This window comes from Hoplias malabaricus, chromosome 16 (genome assembly GCF_029633855.1).
Source record: "Hoplias malabaricus isolate fHopMal1 chromosome 16, fHopMal1.hap1, whole genome shotgun sequence".
Lineage (NCBI taxonomy): Eukaryota > Metazoa > Chordata > Actinopteri > Characiformes > Erythrinidae > Hoplias > Hoplias malabaricus.
This window is the reverse complement of record NC_089815.1, coordinates 7622102-7644647: the sequence shown is the minus strand read 5'-3', so window position 1 is coordinate 7644647 and position 22546 is coordinate 7622102. Positions and strand designations below refer to the sequence as shown.

Below are 22546 nucleotides of genomic sequence, written 5' to 3'. Positions count from 1 at the left end.
CTGAACATCTTTACGCATCAGAGGAACACACAAACAGCCCAGACCTGTCACATCCAGAGACAATTGCCTGTGCTAACCAGCACTGTGAGCAGAGAGATGGACAGAAAGCAGGGCAGTTCTATTCACCAGAGAGCAAGGCTATTTGTGCTCTCTAGGACTCCCAGCCTTGGATGGCTGAGGCATCACCAGGGATTGAACTCGGCAGACACTTAGATCACTGCACCACTTTGGCGCCACCAAGAAATTACATTTTAATGCTTTAAGTGTAGGCTATAGAGAGAGAGAGTGTAAGCAACCAACACATATACCCCCCTCAGCAGGGATTTTTTTAATGATATATTACATACAATATTATTAGAGTGCTGTTCTCAGCTGATTAATTACTGATGAAACTGGACACAGTTACACAGTGTAAGCAGAATGTATCCAGCTGAGAGAGATGTAATGGAATCGAGCATTGTTACTGTTTTTAACCCAAGTCAGTTGGGGAAGATCCATCAAATCACTCACTAATTTGCTGTCAGACATCTTGAAGACACAAGGAAGAAGAGTGTAACAGGAAGGAGTGTGGAAGAAAGAAGGAGTAGACAAACGTTCCTTTTTTCACCCTTCTATTAAAACGTATGATTAGTTGTCAACACGGTTTGAAATATGCCAGTACCCTTTCAGCCTTGTGCTGAACAGCGGAAAAAAGAAGGGGAACTGCGCTCATGCTATTAATATGATCACGTAGGAGGTGATTTAGCACCACACAGGGCTATTTTGATCATTCCTGGCCACTTGCAGCCTACAACATGTTCCTGTCATGCTCGCAGCTTGGCTGACTTCGGGTGCTGAACCGGGCAGCCTCCGGGCCCACCCCTATAAGGTCTGTTCTGCGAGCCCACCTAGTCTGCACCAGAGAACCCCACCCTTCACCATGACAAAGCTACACAAGTCTGGAGCTGTCTCAAACCTGTCAGTGCTCCCTGGATAAATACCAGCTCTGTGCTAATGGTAAGATGACACCAATTGCACACACTGCTTTGAATTTTCGCAGCTTGTCTGCAGGCCCCTCTGTGGATTAGCGAGTATATGGACTTTATATTGAGCAATTTAAAGGTTGCAGCCCAGAGAAAGTTTGCACCTGGCACTTTTTCAAAGGCCTAGAATGACACTGATTGCCAGGCAGCCACTATGGAATACATCTGCATTAGGGACCGTTTCATTATAGGGGATATAACCCACCATAGCATGGCTGGGCTCTGTTCAGCTTTTAAATCTTTTCACTCAGAGCTTGCCTCGGCTTAATGATCAGCTTAGTCCATGCAGCACTACACCTGTGTTTGCTGGAGCGACATGCTGAGAGTGAGTGTGGGGGGAGATGTTGAGCCTTAATTACCTGCAGGAAGAAGAGACATTTATCAGATAAGGAAACAGAAGAGGCAGACAGGGGGCTATGAGAAATGACCTCCTCTTAATATTAATGTGTGTAATGTGATCTTGTGCCCTCTGGAGATATCCGGGCCAGTATCGGTATGGGGTGGTTACTAGCAGAAAATGCTGGATCAGACCTCAGAGGAGCAAAGAGGATGAACAGAAGCAAATCTACCCTGGAATACCACAGAATTGCTTATAAAACCACCTAATGAACCAGACAATAAAGCAGGTTATGTGACTACAACACAAGCCGAATTTAGCCTGAGGTTATGGGAGCATCGTGCTAGCGTGGTTGTATTCTGCTAGATTCTTTTGTTTATGTTTGTTTGAGTCTAATTTGGCAATTGTTTTTGAATGATGAATAAACCAAACTGCAGACACTAATGTAGGTAAGTATTACAGGGGAAAATAAGAAAATGAATAGCTTTTTCAGTGTATTATAACTTTAATTTGGGCTTCTAATTCAGATATCTTAGAATACATTCATTCATTATCTGTAACTGCTTATCCACTTTAGGGTTGCGGTGGGTCCAGAGCCTACCTGGAATCATTGTACACAAGGCAGTAATACACCCTGGAGAGGGCGACAGTCCTTCACAGGGCAACACACACACACACTTTTGAGTCGCCAATCCACCTACCAACGTGTGTTTTTGGACTGTGGGAGGAAACCGGAGCACCCGGAGGAAACCCACACGGACACAGGGAGAACACACCACACTCCTCACAGACAGTCACCCAGAGCGGGAATTGAACCCACAACCTCCAGGCCCGTGGAGCTGTGTGACTGCGACACTACCTGCTGAGCCACCGTGCCGCTCTATCTTAGAATAAATAATAATAATAAAAATGATGTCAAATGTGGTGACATTAGAACTGTACCGCCCACTGAGTATCTCAACCACAGAGCTGAATCTGTGTTTATGCGTGCAGAGAATGAAGCAGAACTGAGCAGAAACAGGGAAATGTGTTGCCTTCTGGACACATGGTAAAGCTGCATGACACATGCATGAGCTGTTAAAGCAACACTATGTAGTATTTCTAACTTAGAATTACAGCTTCAGTGTCATTTTGATGCTCCACTGAGCAGTAATAGGGCGAATAAAGCCTCTGTCATTGCTACTCTGGGCTCAACACTGCAGAAACTGCACTATGTGACTTGGGAAGGAGGGTAGGAAACTTCCCTCGCACCTTCTCATTGATTTTATGACAGTGCTGTAAAAATGAATTACACTCTGAGGAGCCCAGAAGCAAAAATACTAAATCTTACTTGGTGTTGCTTTAATGAAAACTGACAAAAACCAGCATGCCATTTATAAACAGGATCCTACGATGATTCATTAGACTGGCCATGAACGCTGTTGTAACACGCTGTGCCATGATACTCAAGAACTCTGATAATGTGTGCAGCACAGTCACAGCCACACAGCTCCAGGGTCTCAGGGCCCTTCGGGGTCAATCTCTGAGGAGTTTCTCCACAGTTTCCTCCCACAGTCCAAAAACACATCAGTAGGTCGATGTCTAAGGTATGAGTGGATGGGTGTGTAGTGCCGTGTGATGGGCTGGTACCTTGTCCAGGGTGTGTTTCTGCCTTGAGCCTTGTGAATCCATGCCCACTCACAGAAGAAGAAATAATATACGAATGAATGAATGCGTTAATGTGAAAGTGTTAGAAACCATTGATGTCACCGTAACCGAAATTGACATTCAAGTTGATAAAGCAGCCTTCATGGGAGACAGCACACGTTGTAATAGCTAAGCCTTTACAAATGATCAAAGGCTTTCTAATGTGTTTGAGCAGTTTGGTAAATGTCCTGAGGTGGAGTGTTTGAATTAAACATGGCTTAGTAGAATTTAAAGCAAGAATTTCTATAGCAGAAAAGAGTAAGCGCTACTGCACCATCTCTAATGTCCTTTGTTTCTTTAAGCAGTATGTTTTGTTATTAATTCACAAGCTTTAGTTGAAGTACCCAGTGTGAACTTTTTGTCTAAATCTTTGATGCTATTCCTGTTTTATTCTAAGCCTCATGCAGTAGCAGAACTGGCCTCTTATTACTGTACTGACACCTTGCTCGTCCTCACAGGCGAGTTTTATGTTGTCATGGAAACATGTTTGTTGCAAGCTGCGGTATATTTTATTCTTTGTCTCGTGGGAGCAGAGGCCAGGAGATTGCTGATCTTGCTGTAAATGGGGTCTATGACTGGGCTTGGTGAGAGAGCCCCTGACTATAAACTCTCAGGATATAACCAGACCATAACCAGTTCTACAGGAACCTCACACCTTCTTAGATGGGCTTATCAGAGTCATTTAGCCTGCACACACACACACACACACACACACACACACACACACACACACACACACACACATAAACACACACACACACATTTAAGGGGACCTGGTATGAACAAAATGATTAGTAAATATAATGTGGGAATCTGGAGCTGATTTTGTCCTGTGCATTGCATAGAAGGCAGACACTTCTGAATTGTCCCGCCTCCTTGTCCAAGTCTCTCCAATCGCAGCACTGGACCCTTGTTTATATGAGAGCACATACATGAGGAGAAACGGAGCAAAGCAAACACACTGAGTGCTGAGAAATAAGAGTACTGATTAAATATGAGGAATATGAGAATGGAGAGACTCAAAAAGTGTCCGTAGGTGTGAGTGTGTGTGTGTGTGTGTGTTGCCCTCTGAAGGACTGGCGCCCCCTCCAGGGTGTATTCCTGCCTTACGTCCATTGATTCCAAGTAGGCTGTGGACCCACCGTGACCCTGAACTGGATAAGCGCTTACAGATAATGAATGAATGAATGAATGAATGAGAATGGAGAAAAAAGTGTACAAAGTGAAAATGACTAAAGTCCAGCATTTCTGCTTCTAATGCCTCAATGCTCTGGTTCATGTGTTTGTAGTAAACAAGGCTCATTCTCATTTAAAGGAGCAGCTCCTGAAACCAAAATGTTCTTTGCTCACGACAGATCTACTACATTTTAGAAAAAAAAGCTTTTTAAATTTGGCATCTTTTGTAATTGGAATAATACTAATAATCGTAGGTGCCTAAGACGTGCACAGTACTGTACCTTCGCATATCAACAATGGTTTCACGTGCCTAATGAAGCGCTCCAAACACTTCCTGATGTCTTCACGTGTCTCTTTTGTGCTGCTGAACGTGTGTAATAGTCGACCTACATGTTCGTGGAAGCACAGAATTCCTTTACCAACAAAGAACCTCTGGGACGGCATGCTGGCACGCTGCCTAGGTTACAGAGTCTACAAAAGCAACCCCTGACCGAAACAGTGGAGCCTCCTCTTCCTCCTGAGGAAGCAGTCTCTGCAGACCTAATTAATCACCATTCCAACTAGTCGTATGAATAAGCCTTCGGGCGGAGATTTCAAAACTTTCAGACTTATATTTCTGTCATAATTAACATGTTCCCACCGAAGAATGGTGCCTTCCTTTCTTCTCTCCAGCCAAAGACTTTTTTCCCCAATGCTGAGAAGTGCCTCTGGCGTAATGCTCGACTTCAATGGATACTGCACTTTTTGTGAACTGATATATAACACGTTTTGGTGGGGACATATTTAAGTTAATATTTTCTTTAAATCTTTGATTATTTACCAATTAATTACTGAATATCAACACTAAATTTATGAATTACAATTTTTTTTCAGATTGTCTGATGAATACAAATGCACAGCACTAATTCCTAAAGTGATCACGGCTGACTGCAGACGAGCCTTTAAGGCTAATGGGAGTCATTTGAGTCTGTGGTTTTGTCCTTGTCAGGCCATATCACCTTTTACAACTAAGATGTATGACGCTCTAGTTTGGTTAATGAGTTTGCCTTATGAAAGACTGAAAAGGCACAATGACTAACAAGAGACCACCCTTTAGTTTCCATTCAGAATTATTCATGAAGTAATGAATATTTAAGGGTGTATTTCTCAGGATTAGATCTACGTTTGCTTATATAATCAAGGGGAGGGTGAATACAAGTGACAATAAATGAGAAAAAGAAATCAAAACAGGAGTTTCCACAACTATTTATTCTAGTGCTGGGCGATACGAGCACAAATCAATATCACGATTAATTGTACATTTTACCTCGATTACGATTAATGAACGATTGTTTTGTTTTTGTATTTTTGACCCTCATAGTTCAGTGACGAGGCTTGTACTATTAATATGCTCCAGTATTACAGATGGAATACTTTTTCTAATGTTGCTGGGAGCTTGTTCCTCTCTTGTTTTCTGAACACTGTTTATATTTGGTGTGTGATTGTGCTGTGGTCGCTGAAACCGTTTTTTTATTCAGTGTCATCTTAATTATTGTCCAAACACAGCACGTCCAAACCACAGACGCTGTGTTTTTTTGTTTTTTTTTTGGTACAAGATGCTCAAGTCACTGGGTCAGCCTCACGTTTAGGTTGCTACCCTGTGGCACATAGGGGCAGAATCACATGACTACAGCTTGGTAGCATGGTTTTAAAGGGACAGTACATGAACACACAGTGGCATCATAACACATTAAAATAATCGATATAAACAAGATTATGTCGATTAGAAGTTCTGAATGTCGATTTCGTGTAAGGGTTCAGACAGGGACCCAGTTGCCCACTAGGCCAACCCCAGCCAACAGAGGGAGACATGGAGCCAACACACCTTAATTAAGAGAAATCAGCAGCATATATATATATATATACATTTTCTCAGGTTTCTAAGCTTATTGCTTTTCTTCTTTTCTCAAATCTTTTGGTTTGGCATCTTCACCTATTTGTCTTTTCCTTCTTTAATTTGGGAAGCTCCTTTTTGAGCCATTCAGTTTTCCCTTGGTTGACTCTCTCAAACCCCTTGTTGGATAACTTTTAGTTAAATTTCATTTTCTGTTTATTCTGCACTGGAGTCCATTAACCAACTACTCCAGTAGTAGCTCACTCAGGGTTCCTTGGTTCTACCCCATCCCTGGGTGAGCTATTATATTACATTTTCAATTAATTTTTAATCAATTGCCCAGCCATAATCTATTCTTTCTCTGTCTGTCATTCCTCTGTAAGGAGACATCTGAACTTCATGGTACAAATGACAAAAAAATAAATAAATAAATTAAAAGAAATGATCACCTTAGAGCAGTGTTTAATGAGCACTTATGTCATTTGTTTTTTTCTGTGACTAACTTTATAAGTGTTTACTAGACGCATAGCAGAATAACCCAGCAGATCTGTGAATACCTGACTTGTGAAAAGAAGAGAAGGTGTAAAAAAGAAATGCAAAGACTTCATAGACTTAAGATTTAAATTCTTCTGTGTAATTTTCTGTTAAGAATGTTTTTATATGTTTAGATTCAAATAGGCAGAATCAGAATGTAAAGAATGCTCAACATTGCGTTCATGCAGTAAGTACTTAAATAACATAGGCGTAAATAATTTTATAGAGCTCTGTTCATAGCACGCAGGTTTCTGATTCCTTTCCTCAGTGATAGGAAGAACCTGTGTAAAAGAATCTTAACATGTATAGCTCTCCTCCGGTGCCTGATGATGAAGGTTACAATGAAACCTGGCCTTAAACAGAAGCCACTTCTCAGATGAAGGTTGCTTTTGCCCTCTGTCAGTCTCTTTTCTCTTCTTTTTTTTTTTTTTTATAAATTAAATTGCTGTCAGAGCAATTACTGTATGGAGGCCAAACATGTAAATAGCTGTAAGGGGCATGAATTTGCTTAGTGCTACTCTCCAACATTTACATGTTTAATTGCTCAGCTGTGTTAGTTTTTGCAGTGGTGTATAAAAATACAGTGATACTGATTAAACATTAAACATGTCTTTGTGTTATGAATGAAAACATAGTAGGCACTTTTTTTTCCACTTTCTTGAGGTTGTTTTTGAACATATTCTGTGCTGTTGGTATTGCTCATTGCTAGCCAGGTTTTTGGTGGTGTTACCGCTTAGAAAGAGCTATCCGGCTTGCCTTAGACTAGAGGGAATGGAATGAGAGGTAATGAAATCACACACACAGCTTCACGCATGAGGGAGGATTATTTTTTTGCACTGGTTAGAGGGCACATAACCCTCTACATACTGAAATTACATTTTATCCAGGCTGTGTAGCAGGACATAGGGGCACTCAGCTTGACGGAGCCCATTTCTGCCAGAGTGCATAAGGCAACCCAAAGTATAAATGCGCAGCTGCGCTGGGAGGGACACTGTTTACTCAGAGCCGACGCTAGAAGTGGACAGACACCCAGCTTTCTGGACCCAACAGAGCCGTCTTTGATTCAGCCCTGTGCTCGGTGGCTGACCCGCACCATCTCACTTTCCTCACTGCTGACTTCTTGGCCATGTTCCCTCAGTGGCTGTCCACAATGCCACTTCCTCATGCTGAATATCTGCCCTCCATCAGGTCCTCCAGCCCGTCTTTGTGAAGGGTATCAAGTGCTCGGCTCGAATAAACAGTAGCTCTTAAGAAAGCCCTAACAGCTTTGTGGGGTACGCACCTGCATCGTAATAAGAAACCTCTCTGGCTGGCTCCGGCGATACAGACGATGGTGAATATGGTTGTTTTAGGGCATGCCAGCTCCTCCTTTGTGTGCTACCTTAGGAAAATGGATACATTACCTCCAACTTGTTTGATGCTAACGTATCAGACCTCCAGGGTCTGATAGAATGTGATTTAGCTCAGAGCTTTTCAGTTCAGTAACTGGGTTGGGGATCTGCTATTGTATCAACATCCTCCAAAACGGAGTGTCCCCAGCTGTCTCACCAGAAAAGGTCACCACAGACATTCAAACTAGAAAGGTCAAGCAAAATGAAATATTGTCAGAGCAAACGGACAAAAAAAAAATAAAAAAGTCTGTGTTTGCTGTAATAGAAATAATAGCACAATTATAGGTCCTCGTGGCCTAAAGCATTTAGTTTTTTTCTTTTCTGGTCAAATAGATTGTGTAAACAAGAGAGTGGCAACATCAGCCACATGTGTAGCACATGGTCAATACCATCCTTTTGACAGACAATCATTTCCTCAAAAAGTATAGAAAGTCTGTGGAGTCGAAAAACACAAATAACAGAAGCCAGAGGCTAGTTTCTTTAGGTGCTTTAGTCGTCAATATGTTTTTGGCTTATTTACTAAAACAGGGAAACATATCGACATTACTGTCTGCAGTAATCAACACTACACTGCAGACTCTGCAGACAGAGTATGTTAGAAGTATTCTAAGCTTATAATATTGTATGCAGTGTACTTTACAAGGCCCATTGTTTTTGAACAACTGCTCATTTAATATTTCTTCTGGAATTATAGGAAACATAAACATAAAAATGTTACACTCAGTAAAACAGTCATTGTGGTAAATATTCATACCTTTAATTAGGGAACATAAGTGTACATTTTGGGCGGCACGGTGGAGCAGCAGGTAGTGTCGCAGTCACACAGCTCCAGGGACCTGGAGGTTGTGGGTTCGATTCCCGCTCCAGGTGACTGTCTTTGAGGAGTGTGGTGTGTTCTCCCTGTGTCCGCGTGGGTTTCCTCCAGGTGCTTCAGTTTCCTCCCACAGTCCAAAAACACATGTTGGTAGGTGGATGGGTGACTCAAAAGTGTCCGAATGTGTGTGTGTGTCTGTGTTGCCCTGTGAAGGACTGGTGCCCCCTGCAGGGTGTAGTCCTGCCTTGCGCCCAATGATTCCAGGTAGGCTCTGGACCCACCGCGACCCTGAACTGGATAAGCGGTTACAGATAATGAATGAATGAATGAATGTTTAGATTTGTAGCACTTGTAGTCTCTCTAATTTGGAGTCAGTTCCTCCTTAAGTAGTGTAACAGTTGCTATGTATTCCAGTCCGGAGCTTGCGCTGGACGATGAATCAGTCGTAACAACTGTTGGAAAGTGATTAATTTCATATTAATTCCATATTTTATTCTGATTCTGTTATACTTTGTTTAAGGTTAATGTGAACTCTTTCAGAGTTGTTTGTCTCTTCTCTGCCTGTGTATCATCGGTTTATAACCTTGATGCTTGGGGTGGGGGGATTGTTTATGGAACAATTGAGGGTGATAACATTTTCTATAATATGTGTTTGCTCCCACTGACGGAGTCGCGACCAAGAAACATGTCTGTTAACTTTTCCATCTCTTCTTTAAAATAAAACATCTCTTCTTACTCTCTTCACACGCGCGTGACTCATTCTCAACAACCTCAACAAACACCTCAGTCCAACAAAGTCCAACACAACATAGAGTAACAGGACACCTCAGCGATCCACATTTCATTCCACATCTTACCATGAATTTATGGCAACTTCCGTTCTGTTCTGTTCACACAACAATGGCATTGTAGGTCACTTTGAAACTGCTTTACAAGGTGGACATTTTTGAAAACTCCGTTGTCAGTGTGCTTGGCTTTGGAAAACACTGCATTCAAAACATGAGCCACGCAGCTCTATTTACTTTAGCAGTGTGTGTGCAGAATCTCACATTGTTCTATCTCAGGGCTGTGTGCGTGCGAGGGAGAGAGCGACACTTCTGAAGTTCTTTTGTTCTGTTTCTGAAAATTCATTAAATACCACTCAGTTCCACCAGTACTCATCGCAAAACACGTCCAGCAGCTCGGGTCTCTGTCTGTAATGGAGGGACACACGCTGCGTCCAGGAACAGATGCTCGTTTACAAAAGCTTGTCTCCGTCTCAGCAGCAATGCAGAGAAAGAATATTAAAAGTCATGATCCATATCTGCAAGTAAATTGAGTCCATATTTACTGAAAGTCGCAGCAAAAATCAGATTATAGTCTGACGCACAATCGGCCATGATCTGATTTCCCAAGAGTATGATAGCCACAAATTTTTGTGCAGTTTTCAGACAATAAACTGCATGTAAACACGCACTGATAGTGAGGAAAGAAGAGAAAGTAAAGGAGGTCAAGGAGGAAGGGAGCTCCTGGGCCAGATCAGGCAGAGAAACTTTGTTTCCCATTTACAGAGCCAGGGCTGTGTACAAACACTGGCTGTTTTTTCAATGCTCAAACAGACTAGAGAGTTAGCAAATGGTGAGGAAACATTTTAGAAATAAATAATATAATTTTGAATTTAATGACATTTTTTTAAAAAGGGTAATACTGTGAGGATTTGATTGTATTTAACCACACGAACATTAATGAGGTCAGGAACTGATGTTGGATGATTAGTTATGCATCACAAAAGCCACTCTAACACATCTCAACGGTATTGAATGCTGCTCCTCACTCAAGAGAGTAAAGTTCTACAGCTGCACAGTCCTTTTAGCTGACATTTGGGATTGAGTATAGTGACCTTAGACTCGTGGAACTGCTCCAGAGCCTCCCATTTCATGTCCTGTTTCTCTGCGGAGAGAAGCCATGTGTTTGTATCCACTATTATAAGGATTGTTTACATAACCTTTGGGCATAGTGTTGTCTATTCACACCCCACTGGCTGTGACTGATTGATGCTTGTACCATAAGGGGACACAGGAAGTTGTGGACATATAAATCACCGATTTTGATTGACAAACTATCACAGTGGATGCAGTCTGTCAACAAGTCTCAATGCAGTTGCCTGTCCCCTCAAGCTTTAAGATCATTTTGGGGTAAATGAATCCACAGATTTACTTTGTGCGAATTTCAGCTGCATAGCTGAGCCAGAAAGAGTCACCAATCTGTAATCGTGTGTGTGAAATACAAGCTCACCCCTCTGTAAACGTTCCACTTGCAGCTTAGTTTAATATCACAGTGTATTGTTGAGTTTGACTGCTCTCATTACATAATAGCCTCGAGATGTAATGTGGACCTATGGGAGCTTTAGTGGAAGGCTTTATTTGGGCCATAAAGCAGAGTCTATTTAAATCCAATCCTATTTAAGAGGTAAACAATCTCCTGCTAGAATGCTCTGGCATTTTGGCGACTCAAATGTTATTTTCTTACTTCTTATCACATTCACTGGAGCTTGTAAGATCCATTGGCTTTGTGTAAGTTTTGTTGTGACTATGAATCTCTTTCTCTCAGACAAGAAGATTATTTTTTTATCACTGTATTATACGGATACTGAATCAGATTCCTCCGCCTTTATGAAACCGGCCAACAATATTGGAGATTACACAGTGTAAGCTGATGGCCATGAAACTGCAGGTTGACCTTTTAACGTGAATGTAGCAAAATACAGCTGAAGTGGCACAAATCTCCCTCAGTAATCGATCAGTTTTGCAGGTTGCTTTCACCTCAGAAGGACCACTTCTCCATTTCTATCTCTGCGGTTTACATTGATGGCATTTAGCAGACACTCATCAAGGGCTGTCGTGTTGAAAGTATATCCTGTACTGTGTTTAAATGGGGACACTGCGATATGTGATATTACCGACTCAAATTATTTAATTTATCCTGACTCCAGTGCTGCACTACTCACTGTCACCTGGAACCGGCCTGAGCTGTTCCTTTTGAGGTTGATTTATGACTTGGTACTGGTGAAGGCAGTAGGGCTTTGATAGCTAGATGATAAGTAGCTAGATGAGATCTCAAATTCGCATTTCCCCATTTCACAGCAACTTTCTGGCACAGATTTTGCATGTTGCCTTGTCTAAATTGCCTGGCTCTCTCTTTTCATTTGGTTGAAAGCCAAAATGCTCCCAAACTGGTAATATTACATTTGGTTTTGCAGGTAGGTTTGCTGCAATTGTGTCCATTTTATGAAATGAAGACCATTTGTTGAAGGTCATTCAGAAGTTCAGATTCCAAAAGTTAGGAAAAATTACACTCAAAGACTTTTTATTTTTATACAGTTTTTGCCGGACTGCCTACCAGGCCGGCCTAGAAGAGGCATTTTTTCACTTGCTGATTGACTGACTGACTGACTGAATCCTAATATTGAAAACATACATGTGTGAGCAGGAAATGTTAGTTCAGCTGTATTTCACAGAGAGAACTTAAGGTGGTGCTACTACACCGTCTATTGTAAGTTTAGCCATATTTCACATTCCAGTTCATGAACTAAATTTGGAACCATTCTGCACATTTCCACCTACATAAACTGAACTAGAAATATTAGTTCCCAGCTGGAACCAAAGAATAGTAGGTTCTTGAGCATAAACCATGGCTGAATAATAGGAAATAAGACAGAAACACGCTCTGTTTGTGTGTGTTTCTGGGGCTGTGTTTGGCCAGAGCCTCAGCTCGGCATTGGTTAGTTCACAAGCTCAGCAGGATGGCTCTGAACTCTGCAACATTCACACAAGTATATCTGACAGAGAGAAAAAGACTGCTGAATTTATCTTATTTCATGTGAGTGTGTGTATTTGCTTGAAATTTTGTAAAAGGAAATGGTGGAAGACATTTTGTTGCAGTAGTGTATTTATAAAACTCCATATAGCTACAACCTCCTTAAACTTCACATGCTTTAACCAGTTACATTGAATAAATAAGTAATTGTAAATATTAAAATCAACAAAATGTTCTTGGGTGGTAGATCATCTAGTATTTATTTTTAAACAAAAAAAATTAACAAGAAAAACCACTGATGTCTGTGTTATATACTATAAACAATCACATAATAAATACCCAATGTAAATAAAGACATTGATATGAAGCACCAAAGCTTCTCCAGACCTTCCAATGACAAGGCTTTCACTGTTTTTGAAACACAGTGTTTCACAGAAACATCTCTGTGACAATGGCTATATGGCTAAGGCACTCGGGCAAAACTAGGCTTGCCAACTTTCTCTTTGCTCGTGTTTTTTTAAACAGATTTTAAAAATATACTTTACAGACACATTGAAGTGTAAAACAAGAAAGACCATGCAATAAAAGGGAAAACAAATGCACTGCGGTTTGAAGGTTCTTGCCATTCACTGCGGTTGGCTGGTCAATAGCACGGTGTTACCATATTGTGATTATTGCGAGTCTTGCTTCCATGACTCATTCTTCAGTGTGCGTCCCCAAGCAGGAAATCAAACCCTAGCCCTCTATGTAAAAGGCAGCAGTGTCGCCCACTGTAATACACCAACCACAGGTGGAACATTGGATAACGTGTGTGCAGAGGATCTCATATAAAACCTGGTGTATCATTGTATGTATCTTTCTTTGACAGAGACCCCACTGAAAGGAGATGACAATCAGGAAGACCGATCATTCTCTGACTCCTCCCTGTTTAACCACTGGGGTCAGGAGTTGAATCCTGAGAGCCGGAGGGTGGCACTAAAGATGTTCCAGTACTACGGCTACAACGGCTACCTCAGTGACCGGCTGTCCATGGACAGATCCATCCCAGACTACAGACCTGATGGGTGAGACAGCTCTTTGACTTGAGGGCTTCATAGGGCTCTTGCATGATTTGCTGCTTAAATCTTCACTAGAATTACACTTGTAGTGCACTTGAGCTGATTGACCTACTGGTAGATTTGATTAGGATGCCATCAGAATGTTTCGGAAAGTCTCCAGCTTTTAGTTCTTAGGCTTTATGTTCATTGTTATTGCATTGTAAGCTTCCACAATGCTATGAGAGAAAGAGTGGGCCACACATCTCTTCAGACATATATTGGGTCTCAGCAATTAAGAACCTTAACTTCAGGCTCTGTGCTCTAACTGAGTGCTCTAATGTAATTAATAGCAACCATGAGTATTGTTTGTTTATTTGGGCCTTAGCTGCTGTCTGTTATCAGTATCAACAACGTGGAAGCCAAATAGCCGATCAGCCAACATCATTTAACTTCATAAAGGCTGCTACAAATTTTAAATGTATTATTAAATCCTTACATATTACACTTTTAATTTCAGCTTGTTAGTTTTTTCTGTGATTAAAATGCACATTATATGGGTAGATTTAATATTGTTACCAAATTAAACTCTGAAACACAGCTGAGACTGAAAATGTTAATCAAAAGGAGAACGGAGCGGCACGGTGGGGCAGCAGGTAGTGTCGCAGTCACACAGCTCCAGGGACCTGGAGGTTGTGGGTTCAGTGGGGTCTGTGAGGAGTTTGGTGTGTTCTCCCCGTGTCCGCGTGGGTTTCCTCCCAAGGTCCAAAAACACATGTTGGTAGGTGGATTGTTGGCTCGAAAGTGTGAGTGTGTGTTGCCCTGCGGAGGACTGGTGCCCCCTCTAGGGTGTGTTTCTGCCTTGCGCCCAGTGATTCCGAGTAGGCTCTAGACACACTGCGACCCTGAACTGGATATGCGTCTCTAAGGGGAGTCCAGACACCCTGCGGAGAAAACTCATTTCAGCCGCTTGTACCCATGCTCTCGTTCTTTCGGTCACTACCCAAAGCTCGTGACCATATGTGAGGGTTGGGACGTAGATTGAACGGTAAATCGAGAGCTTTGCTTTCCTGCTCAGCTCTCTCTACACCACAACGGACAGCCATTTTGTATTTTTTCTTATTCTGAACCCTTTTACTTGAAGGTATTGCTTCAGAGATATTTTTAACACTATTAAGATGAGATTGGCTGCTCTCGTAAGGTGACAGAGTATGGAAAAGTGTTAAGAAAAAAGTCAGTATTGTTCCAAATCCTTTAGAAGTTTTTATTTCTTGTTTGCTCTGTTAGTATACAGCTCTATATCTTTCCCAGACCAACACTATTTTGACAAGGCTTGAAAGTGGCGTGTTAGTTTTGAAAAGAAAAGCACTATTCTCTGACCTGTAATTACTGGCTGTATCTTCGTTGTGGAGAGACTCGCTCACATCTTTTTTCCTCTGAATGAAGTAAAATTCTGGCGAATGTCACAGCCGGTCTGTTCACGGCTCTCGCAAGCACTTTGAACGACCTGAAAAACTCCCACATCGATCTAGTTTTCAGCAGCTTATTATACACTCAAGTCAGTAACCCTGTCAGGAACATCAGAACGTCGACTCAACCAAACACCAGTCTGTGTGCATGTCAGAGCCTTCAAATTGTTGACTGAAATAACGCAGGGGAAAAAAGAAAAAAGTAAAATAAAAAAAACATTTCGATTGGTGTGCTGACATTTGAGAAAATGCTTGTGATTTTCAGACTGCTGGTTCTTCAGTGCGCTTTTTCTTCCTCTTCCTCTCTTACCTCCCACTCTTTCTGCAGGTGTAAGAACATCACCTACCCATCCAATCTCCCCCAGGTCAGCATCGTGTTCATCTTTGTGAACGAGGCACTCTCTGTCATCCTGCGCTCCATCCACTCCGCCATGCACACAACTCCCCGCCACCTGCTCAAAGAGATCGTACTGGTGGATGACAACAGCAACAGTGGTGGGTTTACAACCAGCACTCAAAGCAAATTATGCTCTTTTGTGGTAACTGTGCTACATGTTTGTTGTTTTTACTTCACCACTGCTCAGAAAGAGACTAGGCAGAAACATTTGAGTGCAGCGTATGAAGTGGATACATTCTGATAAAACTTTTATTTTTAATTTACTTTGAGTTTGTAAAATTATTGTTGTTATATGAATTTTAAAGGTTTTTAACAGTTTTAACTATTTATTATACTGTCTGGTTGTTTACATTCCAAAGCTACCCATCTTTTAAGGTGGAACAGTGTGTTTGAGGGTAAATAACCGACTGTCTTTACATGGATGAAGTCGAATTTGTCTTAAAGTGTTTATTTACTGTTTGAATTACCACCGAATCTCATTTGTAACTTGAGTTGTTTAATTTTGTAGCAGTTTTGTTAATGCAGTTACTGTTGAATTTGGAGACATTTCCACCTTAAATAACCGAAACAGCACATATGGAACAATCATGGGCAATATCCTCATTTCAGTTCATGCTTTTCAACGCTTGGTGTTCTTTCCGTTGTCTAAAAATACTCGAGATGCCTCTGCCATTAGCAGAGAGAGAGAGAGAGAGAGAGAGAGCGAAAGCCTAGCATACCAGACCAAGCTAGTTTAAACTCATCTGCAGACAGGGCTTCGTGAGCACATCAGACTAGTTTCCAGCATGCAAACAGACTGGAGAGCTAGCAGATGGTGGGGAAACACCATCTGAATTTTATAAAAAGTGTTTTTTGATTACAATTGCCAACTATGCCTTAAAGGAGAGCTGAGAGTTGTGTAACTAAGAAAACAAAAATAATAAGATTATGACAATATTCATATCCAGAATAGCTCCTGTTTAAAAAGTGATGATCAAATCTTTAGGCAGAAAATGTATGAAAGAAATTATTATACATTTTGTAAATTTCAATCTATTATTTATCATTTAATATCTTCTTGCTCTTCCCCCCACCAAAAGAAAAAAAACCTTCTGGCATCTAGCTCATAGTATTTGTACTGCGCAAGTTATTATTAAAGCTCCCACCTTGTTTTTTTTTTCGTCCTCACTCACTCTGAGTATCACTCTAAAGGGCAGTGTTTTATTAGATGTGTTTTCTTCAGAAGTGTGTTTAAGTTTCTTCGGAAAGGTTTCTTCTGAATGAGCCTCTGGATTGGTTTACAATTAGCTCTTACGATTCATCTTACACTGTTTACTGCATATAGCTCAAATATAAAACTGAGAATCCTCACCCCATGTTGCAATATGACTGAAAAATGTTTGTTATTTAATTACTCAGAGCATGTTTATTGCTCTCTCACATACGTTTAAGCCCTGTTTTTTAAGCTGACAATTGGCCAATGATAGATTCTAAGGCTCAGGCTGCATCCTAAATCTCTGTATGTAAGAGCTGTATAATACATGACTGATCCCCCAGTGTGTGTTTGTTAAACACATCATATATTGTCTGGGTTCCTGAGCCAGTGTATTAAGATTCATGTAGTGCTCTATATAGATGGTAGGGAGGAGGCTAAGACAAGAATAGAATCAGGATGTAAACAATACCACTTAGCAGCTGCTACAAGGCTGTAATTTTCAGGTTCATACATGTTGGGCATTCATGTAATTTGATTTCCAACCTGCATCAGTCAATCCACAGGTGTCTACGCCCCCACAGTAGCTGGGTAAAAAGCAATCAAAATCAATGACAAACCCCTACATTTTAATGTTACATTTGGGGAAAAACGATAAACCGTTTGAGGAAATATTTTGTTTGCAGAGATTTTAAAAAATAAGAAGAAGAAGAATGGTAGGAACTTTAAATAAAATAAAAATAGTTTGATGAAGTGACTCTAGACGTTTCAACAATGGTCAAAGTTTACATCAACATTGCATCATTATTCTCCTCAAACCACTCTCCCAAAACCCCTCCTGCCCACCCCACCCTCAGGCTACACCTCAGCCCCAAAGTAATATTTCAGAACTATTTATATTGCGTTGAGGTCCGTGAAACTTTGAAAAGATTCTTCCCACTCATCTTTTTTGAAAAACCATCCGTTGAAAGGTTCTTTAGGGAAACTGAAAAAAGTTATTCTTCAAAGAACCCGCTTTTGGCGGCTTTTATGTTTAAGTGTATAATTTCCTGGGACTGTGTCTAGGATAAATATGGAGCAAAGCATTTAGCGGGAACACGTTCTTCTTTTTTGTCATCTCCCATGTTCCACTTCTTCTCCGTGCCTTGCTTATTGTCTTAATGATTACCCCCTGTATATGTTATTGACTTTCGTTCTTTAATCTAACCCTTTTAATGTGCTTAATTAGAGACTATGCGTGTTGGATTAAAGCGATAGGTGTAAGAATACTAATCAGAAGCAAAAGTGGAAATATTTGCCCAGAGAAGATTATGCCTGAGAGAGGTAGTGCCCAGCTTTTGAGGGTTGACAGCCATCTTCTCCTGCTTTTAATGGAGAGAGAAATATTTTGTTTCTTCGTACGCCATAAGCATCTGACGGCTTTTGCAAGTGGGTCAGCGAGAACATATGGAAATCCTTCTGAGAGGAGGTAGAGGGAGATCTGCTACACACACGAACATGCACGGCTCACACTGGATTCACTTAATATACCCTATAAACCCTCAGACACCTCGGAGCAGCTGCCAATGTTTATGCAAAAGTTTATGCTGCTCTTTTTTTTGGCATATGTTTGAAATGTATTTAAATTAATAATTGTGGGCACACAATGACAAATAAAAAGTGTCCTGTGACGTGCTGCTGAGTTATGTAATGGTCTAAGCTTTGGCCCTGTCAGCTGGAGATCGTTGGTTCGATCCCAGTGATGCCTCAGTCGTCTAAGGCTGGGAGTCCTAAAGGAGCTACATTGGATTTTGCTATGTGTATGGGTGGGATGGCTCCCTCCCTTCCCTCATTACATGGTACACTGCCAGCCAGCATGGGCGCCTGTCAGCTAATGTGACAGACCTGAGCAGTTGGCGCTCTCCTCTGATGCATGGGGCAGTCCAGTGATGGAGCATTAGAGGCAGTGGAAAAAGAGGCCACAGTTGACATCACATGGTTTGAAGGAAGCACATGGTTATCGTGTTATTGCTTAATGAACATCATGAACCTATGTACATGGGTGTTTTATATTAGTCATTGTGTCTATACACACGCAAACACATGCACGGTCCAGCGACGTATTCCAGAGCATTCACACTGCATAAGCACTTGCTGAATCACTCCATTGTAGGTGTAACCTTACCTCATGGTTTACAAATTAAACCCTGGTTATCCTCACCCTTTCAGTATTTGTGGCATGGTGTGTGATAGGGTTAGTTCAGCTATCAGCTTTCAGGGTGGAATTGGAGACAACTAATAATTCGGTATGCAAATAATTTAAATGTAACAATAATAACATCGCTTTTGCAAAGTTATAGCACATTTTATTTTATTTTTTCAGAAAGTTAAACTTAGGAATAAGTAGAATTTTTTTCTTCACATCTTTTGCTGTTTGATATTTGCACCTGTTCACAAAGCCAGGTCACGGCGACGCTGACATATGGCTAATAGCATTGCAGCGAGTGCACCGGAGCATTATGTCAGACGCTGCCAAGGATAGATTTGTCTTTATCACGAAGGCTATGATTGCTTATCTTATCTCTGCTAACTGTTGTCACTTGTGCGGCTGTGTGGAGCCTCTCAGTATCCACCTGCAGTCAGGACTGCGTAATGGGCCGGGGTCACTGTGCACTTCATTAGCATGCTGCCAGCAGAGTGACCACCGTGGGAGGAAGGGCAACGCGACCTGGTGCTAATTGGATGATTCTGTGGAGCTTCGGACTGTTCTGAGGGCACTGAGTATCATGGAGCGTCTCCAAACTCTGAAGGCACTGTCTCTTCATCTGAACCGAGCAACACCATGTGTCCACTCCTGCAAGAAAGTCAACACTGGCACCGTAACAGGAGACCCATCTCCTGTCAGGTTTCACTGAGCTGCCGACGGGTGGAAAATGAATTAGGAGTGCGAAAAGCAGTGGCGCTAACACTAATCCCTGCACCACCTTTGAAAACATCAAAACAGACGGTCTCTCGCTTTTTCCTCTCTCTCCCGCTCTAAATATCTGCAGGACATGGAGTGGGATTTGGAATCTTAATCCACTCCCTTAGCCTCCTGTCCTCTTCTGCTTCTTAAGGCTTCTATGCTGTTCCTCTGGTCACAGAAAGTATATGAGGCTTTACCCCTGGTGGTCTCGGTCAATGTGACCGCTCAGACACATCAGCAGGTCACTCACACTCAGAAACTGGCTTTGGCTCTGCTCAGCATGGAGGTTTTTACAGAAAATCGGGGTAATGTACAAGCAAGGATAATTAACCACAGTGACTGGGTTTGTGCCCATGGGCCAGTGGCAAGGACCAGAATTATTACATTATTACCCCAACGGTGCAAATAAATTTCTTGCCATATTTTGGCAAATGTGAAGACAATGCACAATTTTGGGTCTAGATACCCAAATCCAAGAATTCTTCTGACTTGTCTAAAGAATATTTCCCTGCAGATTTCTTTGAAGAAAAGTGCGTAGTCCTCCTGAAAACAATGCAGTGAAAACAAAGATTTGCTTAATATTTTGATATTGACAGTGGAGTTTGTGATGCTTCTGTTTTTTATTGTCTCTTTCAAAATGTTTCCCACCAGTGAAAAATATATAGGTTGTGCGTTAAAGGGTTATTTATGTACCTTTTCCACAAGTAAACCCAGCTCTGCAGTCAAAGTAACACAAGGACCTATCCCTTTAAAGGCTAAGCACCAGCTCTATGAAAGTGTCAAACAAATAAATACAATGGAATCTGAGTTCCTAACTTGTGTTTATTGATAGTCAGAAAACATGTTACTTCTTACTAATTCAAGGAATAAGGTTTAAAAGACCAGTGGTCCACCCCTCAACGGTGTTCGGAAACTCTAATAGGCGTCTTGCCTGTGACGTAGATGGTGGACAACAACTCTAGAAGCTGCACTTAATTTAATGCAAAATGATGAAAAGGTGTGTTGTTTTTGGCTGCAATCATTCAATGTACAGTGGGACATCTGTGAACAAATGGCCCAAACATCCCAAAATATTAAGAAAATGGACTAAATTTGTCAACTTCGCCTGTTTTAGTAGGTGTTAGTTAACGTTAGCTTGACTTGCTAAACTCAGTGTCTCAGATTATACTCGGCTACGTAGTTGCATTACGGAGGTTTATAGTTTCGGATGAATTTGAGTTCGACTTCGATCACATTCACAAGAATAACGGTACCTCTAAATTTGAGTTTAGCTTATTGCTAGGCTATTGTCATGAATAATGTTGGTTATTTAGCTAGATACTGTCATAACAGTCAGTCATAACGGTGTTTTACCGTGGCGTTGTTCAGCTGTTGTCCACCAGTGACGTCACGGTTGCGTTCAAGAATTTCCGTAGCGAGCTCGGGTTTTTCCGTCAATTTAATAAAATTGTCAGTTTTAAAGCAAATTAAGCTGCTATTTTCATTTTAATTCATACTTATATATGTCTGTAACTAAAATAGTGTGAAATATTCATGGAGGTCCATTAAGTGGTGCTTAGCCTTTAAATGAGAGTGCACCAGAGCTCAGTCCAGCTCAAGAGCCCAGAAGTGAAGAGCAGAAACTCTGGATTTTTGCCCTTTTCCCTTAGTTCTCTCTCTTTTCCAGTCTCGCTTATTCACCTTATTTAATCAGTGCTCATATTTCTCAGTGCTCATTGTGTTTGTTTTTCTCTGTTTAACCACATCTTTGTGCACTCACATAAACACAGGGCCAGCGTTGTGATTAGAGAGACATATACCAGGAGGTGGGACAATTCTAAATGCAAAATCTGAACAGCTACGGGTAAAAATAAAAATGACTGTTGTTTTAGTTCACATTTTGTGGGTGGGTAGGATTTCCAGATCCCCAAAATATTAAAATATACAGAAAAAATTATGCTTTTCATAATATGTCCCTTTTAATGTCATTTTTGGCTGGAAATGCAATGCCTTTTTTGGTGCAATGCAATGTTGGGTCCCTGTAAAGTTGCCCAGATGCACAGCCTCTAAACCCAAAGGCAAATTTGCGGTGACTTTTTTTTCTTTATGATGACTTTTATGCCAAGGAACATTATATAAGACTTGTACAGCAGTTCATAAATAAACACTGTCCATTGTTTCATTATTCAGGACTAGCAAACTAGACCAGGCAATGCTTACATTTGTCCAAGATGTAAAAGGCCTGGGTCCATAGTGTATAAACCCACAGGTCTTTAAGCAGTTAATCCACGTTTATGGTTATGTATCCGTGCTTTCTCAGCTGGCAGGATTTTTCACCTCCACACAGACAGAGTGATGGACGTCCTCTTCTCCACTGACAGACAGCACCTTGGGGAATAGAAAACACAGCAGAGAGAGCTCGAAATGTCAGAGCTAAACACAAGAGTGGAGTAAAATGAATGTCATTTTCAACAGCGTGGATATCAGACAATGTGCACTGAGTCCTGAGAAAATGATGTTCTTCAGTTGAACAAATAGACAAACCATGCTTCTGTTCCTAATTCTCCTGCATTTTCTAATTTAGTAAGTGCACTTGAGGTTATGATTTATGAAAGATTGATATTGTGGGTCATGACACCAGCAGCCCTGAGATAATGGACCTGTTATGCTCTGCGCCTTTATTGTGATTCATGCTAAACCATTACTGGCCATTATTCTCCATTCTAATCAATTCTCTTTCATTTGAATGTGTTAATTATTAATCTGGAGAGAAATATGATAAAAAGTGATGCTCTAATGGGCACAGGAAAATCTTTCCTTTCTGTTGTTGTCTGTGCTGTAAGCATTTAGTTGCACAGTAAACACTAATATTACAATAAATACAATTATATTAATACAGTAGG

The 22546-nt window shown here is 41.1% G+C and overlaps 1 protein-coding gene across 1 annotated transcript in view; it reads left to right on the top strand.

Annotated features, from left to right (window-relative positions):
• Window positions 1–22546, top strand: part of galnt18b (UDP-N-acetyl-alpha-D-galactosamine:polypeptide N-acetylgalactosaminyltransferase 18b) — an 83165-nt gene that overhangs the window by 26672 nt on the left and 33947 nt on the right. Inside the window, exons 2-3 of the mRNA XM_066647549.1 lie at window positions 13497–13692; window positions 15460–15626. Of these exons, the coding sequence (XP_066503646.1) occupies window positions 13497–13692; window positions 15460–15626 (363 nt within the window). The remainder of the gene's footprint in view (window positions 1–13496; window positions 13693–15459; window positions 15627–22546) is intronic.